General features: G+C 39.8%; 1 protein-coding gene and 1 non-coding gene across 2 annotated transcripts; one reads left to right on the forward strand and one right to left on the reverse strand.

The window, feature by feature from the left end:
• Positions 1–1,083: 1,083 nt before the first annotated feature.
• Positions 1,084–1,156, reverse strand: Trnav-aac (transfer RNA valine (anticodon AAC)). Its single transcript has one exon. It is a non-coding gene; the product is annotated as a tRNA-Val (tRNA).
• Positions 1,157–3,599: 2,443 nt separating this feature from the next.
• LOC145907359 (uncharacterized) lies at positions 3,600–5,259 on the forward strand. The gene is made up of 4 exons (XM_082994777.1): positions 3,600–3,658; positions 4,041–4,283; positions 4,517–4,735; positions 5,132–5,259. Exons 3-4 carry the CDS (start codon positions 4,525–4,527, stop codon positions 5,257–5,259), a joined length of 339 nt encoding a protein of 112 aa, XP_082850903.1. The 5' UTR covers positions 3,600–3,658; positions 4,041–4,283; positions 4,517–4,524.
• The last annotated feature ends 711 nt before the right edge of the window (positions 5,260–5,970 follow it).

The following is a 5,970-nucleotide window of genomic DNA, read 5'->3' on the forward strand; positions in this document are numbered from 1 at the left end:
GACGTTGTTTGCCGTTGTCTCCCAACCGGGCAACGGTTCTGCGATCAAAGACGACCACGAGATTGACAATTCACCATTTGTTTGTGCACGCTAGGAGGGCAGTTGTGCCGTAAGGTTGACAGCAATCCATAAACAACTTTTTATTTGTTTGTGTTGCTTTTTGTACCGTTCTTCACAATCAACGTTTTCGTAATATTTAGAGGGAATATAAATTTGCCTTAATATGAAATCAAATCAGTTTCGTTTGCCTTTTTTTGCTGAGCCATACGTGTGTGTCTGAATTGGAATTTAGGTAAATCAAGGGCTGAAATCCCATACAAAGAATCGAACATTATCGAAACTGGTGTACTTGATAACGAGTCCCAGAAATTGGAAAGGTTATCTCGATTTGTAATTTTCGGTATATGGGTCGGGCTCATTTTTGCGAGGTGTTGCGCCCCTAAAGGCTATGCGCCCTAGGCCGTTTCCTTGTTTGCCTAATAGACGCACCAGTCCTGGTTATCGCATGTAAGCTTGCATGCGAACTCCGTTTAACTTCTATGGTCATAAATCATGTCTCACTTGCATGAATGCTTCTTTGTCCAAGTGTCAAACATTTGCAGGGTCAGATACAGCGTGTTTTCGTCATGACTCGGACTTATCGACCCAATGGCCTTCTGCCACGTCACAAACGGGTGCACGGCTTGTTCGTTCGCCATTCTCTCCATGAATTGGTATTCCTTGACGTCACCGTTTTGATTTCGAATTGCTGCGAAACGAAATGTAAGCGTGAATTTTCCTTGACGTAAGCTTAATGACATAACCAAGCATATGTGAGGAATGGAGGAAAACACATGTTGCTAAAGACCTTGGAAATCTTCAACAGTTTAAAAGAAAAGATTTTTGAAATTCGGAACAAAAGTGTTTGTTAATGGCACGCTGGTGTTACAGATAGCATGGCAAGGATACTTTGTGTTAAATTGCGTCGCTGAAAAACATGCTTCATAAAACTGTAAATTATTTTGAATTCTGCAAAAAAAAGTAAGATAGAAAGAGTACAAATTGGTACAAACGAAAAATACGACCAATGTTTGATAAAAGAGATGTTTCCGCCCGGGCTCGAACCGGGGACCTTTCGCGTGTTAGGCGAACGTGATAACCACTACACTACGGAAACCACGAGTTCTCAGCGTAACAAATGCCCTCTAATATCATGGAGCCACTAGGCATGTTGTTTTAAATGCAGTTTGGAAACGTTGGTAAATAGAGTCTGAACATTTAGTTTCGATGGCCACAGTCTTGCAAATGATCGATTTGAATTGTTTATTTTGACAAGCTGCAATATGCGGTCATTTTTCTGGTTTTCTGTCCTTTTGAAAGCAGTTCACATTTAAAGATTATCCAACAATTAACTAAGACAAAATGTTAGTAAAATATTAGACCCATTCCCTGCTTCTATGGCAGCTGCTTTTAACTGGAGGTCCATGGTGCTTTATCTGAAGGGTTTCCCAATATTTCCGTAAACAACATACCTTCGCTGCCCATCTGTCTAGCGATCAAATTCATTTTGTTTAAACCGATATCAGGTGATAGTGCTACAATATTTTGTTTTGTTAGTCAAAAGAGTCAAGAGTCATGGTACATTACCAATCAAAAAGGTCTTGTGGTCTAGTTTATAAAGTGGCCAAATCAGCTAGGAAACCCTGGCTATTATTACCTTCGGATGGGATAAACAAATTATTTGGCGCATACGCCAATTATACCACATTCATTTAAATAAACTAAGCTAAAAAAATAAACTAAAATTCATTTAAATAAATAAAAAAATTCACATGCACGTAGTTACCTATAACGTATTGCGTCGCATTTGAAACGTCAATCTTGATGAACTTTAGCGGCACCAAACGTCGAAGCTCCAAGCAAATGCCGACCGGAAAAATTTCGTCGTTGCGAACTCGATAAAGCCGACTCATTTCGCAAATCAGCAACCAGTTTTTCGTCAGGGCAAGAGTGCGAATGTCCTTAATTGACACCTTCTGCCTGATCAAAAAAAATGCAAAAATGCACTGAAAAATGCTCTCAAAGGGATGGTATAGAGGAAATGAAATGTACCTGTTAGTTACCTTTTGCTTCCAAGCTTTTGAGCATTAGTGCCTTCAAATTTACTTAAGGGCATAAAATCGCCTTCAACTGCAACCCTCCAACTTTTAAACAAGGAATATTGACCATAAGATAACAAATTCTACAAAAAGAACCATATATAGGTTTCAAAAAAATATAATAATTGAGATAGGAGAATTGCACCTGAACTTTGTTTCTTGTCAGTCTGTGATGACATTTTCCACACTCCATAGGTACATCACTGTTTTTGCGACTAAAAACAGTTGTGTTCAGTAAAAAACATTTAAAATGAATTTTTTGGCAATCGCCTAAGAAAATATCATAAACGATATACTATTCCACACTGTCAAAAGAATAAAGTCAATGCACTTGGCTCACCAGTGAAATTGACGATCTTTTCCTTTCCAGTTGATTTCTGTGCTTTTAAAGATTTGCCCAAACGACGAAACTGAAGACAGAGAGCAACTCTCCATATCTGTTATACGTTGGACTGGCCATATAGTTTAATGTAGCGGCACATTTACACATTCCAACGAAGTTACTCCACACCCTTGATCTCGAAGCATTCTTACAATTTAAGTTTACTCAGGTCTGTGTCGTCACAATGTGCAATTTATGACGTAGCAAAGATAACTATTTGAAACAGATTTTGTTTCCACAGATTTTTGTTTCCTAGGACGTTAAAGCATTTTATCCGTTGACAGAGTTGCTTTATATTTGCCTAGTTTTGAAAGATGCCGAAGTGCTTTCCGTGGTGCGTGTGTCGATCTCGCAAAAGGAGAAAGGTTAGTCGGATATAAAACCCAACTCTTTCAAAGAAGAATCATTTAGGCTACCTGTAGTATCATAGACATTTTCCTGCTAAAAGTAGCCTTACATTGTTTCTTGTTGACCACTGATGTTTCTTTACATGTTCAGGTTTGTTATCAATTTACTAAATATACAAATAACTGCTTAAAGCGTAATAAGCCACTAGTTCCCAATCTTTTTGCATACAAATACGGCATCCTAACAAAGATTTTGCGACATGAGGAACTCACGAGCATTTGCATAACTAATTCTGATTGTCTAACTCGACGAATTGTTGGGAATTTTAATTTGCCAAAAGCTTTTGTGCTCAAATTTTAGTCACCTTATAAACTTATTCCCAATTTTTGTTGTACAAGTTTATAGTTAGTCCCACGACGATTTTCAACAACCAACGCTAGAGCGCGCCCTTGAGTACTAAAAGCATGCTTTGGGTCAATGTCGATTCCCAAAGCCACAACCACCAGCTGCAATCATGAGACCTTAGGTCGAAACAGTGTACAACTGTCAGCAGCTCTCAATAATTGCCTAAGCAATTTTTGCATGTATATGTGTCATAGAAGTTTTAACTGTTTTTAGAGAAACAGAGGTCTCGTAAACCAGGAGGGCTACGATATATTGGTGAGTCACGCGATTTATTGCCATTAACTAGGACACGCCAACATTAAATGCATTGGTTCATTTTAGGATGGAGGAACACTGCAATCCAACGCTGGACTGGAAATAAACCGCTACGGAACGGCAGAAACAGGTGGAAAGTGAATAATTATTTCAAACAATGCTGTTTGTCAGGAGAATTACTCCTGTATAAAATCCTAAGTCGTTTGTTTGACAAGATTTTTCCTTGTTTTGTAAGTGATACGGATGATACAAGCATAGATGAAATAACATATCGAGGAAAAACCTTGTATAACAAACGACTTAGAATTTTATACAGGATTTGTCCGAAAAATCCGTTACAAGTCTATATGTTGGTCATATCAGGAGATTCCGATTATACAAACGTTGAAAATTACGTATTGAATTTGTTGTTTAATGCAGTTAATAAGGTTCACTGGCATCCCAGCCAAGGCAGTGGGGCGATCCAGCTTTGCCATGCGATAAAGCATGTAACACCTTTGCTATAAACGCAGTTCTCACATTTGACGATATATATGGTCGTGCGGATCTCGATTCAAGCTTCACGTCCACCAGTTGCTCGACCAACTGCTCAAAAGACATCTCTCCGCACAACTTGGCGAGACTCGAAGCTGCCATAGAACTTGTTGCCGCGCAATTTGCCCAGGAAATTATTAGTGACGCTTTGGTCATATTTTCTCAAAACCTCGGTGTGGAATTTAATGTGGAAGATTCCGTTACAAGCGGAACTCTGTCAGGTGTGTGTATAAAATCTTCTATTGGGACTTGCACGATATCCACTTTTGCCGTTGACATAGCAAGTATTACGTTTCAGTGTGGTATAATTAATCTATCTTATTGTGCACCAGCGGTTTCGAAACTATCATAAATTTGCAAAAAAAAATAAAACCGTCACAAAGTGACCGTGGAAATTTCGCGAAGCTCCCAAAAAATGCATACATTGGCTAAATCGTTTTGTTGTAAAATTCAGAAGAAAGCATGTCGACGATATCGTGTGGCTCCGACTTGACGGAAGATGTCGCTATAACTCACTTTGTCACCGAGCTCCTGGGTCGTGTGATCGAGAAAGCCCAACGACAAACGAGCGACACACAGCTGGAAGAACAACCCGATGTCTTGTTAAAAGAATCAATTTCAGACACAACTTCCTGTCATGAAGATGTGAAAAGCACATCAACGGAAAGTACAGGTACTTGGCATGGTCGTGATGGGACGTATTTTGTACCCCAATTTTGCCATGATTACCTTAGGTGAATGCTAGTCATAAGAAATGTGAAAATAATGCCATACTGTTGAATATTAGAGCTGTGATCGCCAAATATAAAGGGCCTGCGCGGTGGGGCCATCCTGCATTGCTATGCGTAAGCATTGCATTACTTCTGCGCTGTTGAATTCAATGTTGGTTTCGTTGCAATGCAAACAGGAATAGTGCGGTCTTAATTCAAAAGTGCTACACAGACAACCGCCCTACACTGCTTTGTTTGCCTCTGCAGTTTAAAACAAAACGACCCAATGGCCGTAAAATATAAAAAAGGGTCTTTTCAAAAACCAGTTGCAAATTCTGAACGGTTTCATAATTTTTCAGAGGTCGTTTCGCCGGAAGAGTCGGAAGAGGAACCTCTTGCTTGGGATAACTACGACTTCAACCAACCCTTGTTCGGCAATTTGCGTCTTCAGCCAGCTCCACCGCTGGTGACCCATCAGGAAGGGTGACGTCATCAGTGATAAGATGAACTGTTTGTATTTGCGATATAGCGTTTTTTGTGCGCGTGCAGTTCGTGCGGTTAGAACAAAATAAACGTTCAATTTTGTGTGTTTAAGTCGACAAAGGTCACGGAGCTAGGTCAAGGTCACCGTAACCTATTTTTTCTTGGTACTGAGTGCTTATAGCAACGGCTTACTCCGTATTTTGGAAACTTGCTTCTCGAAGATGTTGGTTTGATACGAATAACGAAGGTGTTTTCCGGCTTTGTGTTAAGTAGATGTGCTTGATGAATTATAGCTTTCATGTTTTGCGGTCGCCTTTAACAAAATCCACTTTGTTTGCTGTGTAATACTTAGGCTTGTCGCTGCAAAATTTCCGCAGCCACAAGCAACAAAATTACGACTGCCAATCTAAAAACAAAGTCATAACTCAGCCACTTCTACACCAACGTCAAAATGTCTCAACATATTTTGAAAAGTAAGAAAACATTGTAACATTTCATCCGGCTGCGACGCACTGGTTTAGAGGGCCCATGAATTGGAGGATTTCTATCGTATAAAAGGCTGGGTTCCACCGCTAATGTCATGTGATCTAAATTACGAAAGGTCTTCGCACCGGCATTGTTTTTTCTCAAAAGGCCCTGCCTATATCTGACACCGAACATGGTAGCGAGAGAACGAAATTCCGCCAGATATAAAGGCCACACTTCGAGACAGGTA

This window comes from Ascidia mentula, chromosome 6 (assembly GCF_947561715.1).
Source record: "Ascidia mentula chromosome 6, kaAscMent1.1, whole genome shotgun sequence".
Lineage (NCBI taxonomy): Eukaryota > Metazoa > Chordata > Ascidiacea > Phlebobranchia > Ascidiidae > Ascidia > Ascidia mentula.

Coding starts and splice junctions, on each gene's coding strand:
- LOC145907359 (XM_082994777.1), top strand. CDS start 4,525: ATGTCGACGATATCGTGTGGCTCCGACTTGACGGAAGATGTCGCTATA. Junction 4,736..5,131: donor CACATCAACGGAAAGTACAG/GTACTTGGCATG, acceptor ATAATTTTTCAG/AGGTCGTTTCGCCGGAAGAG.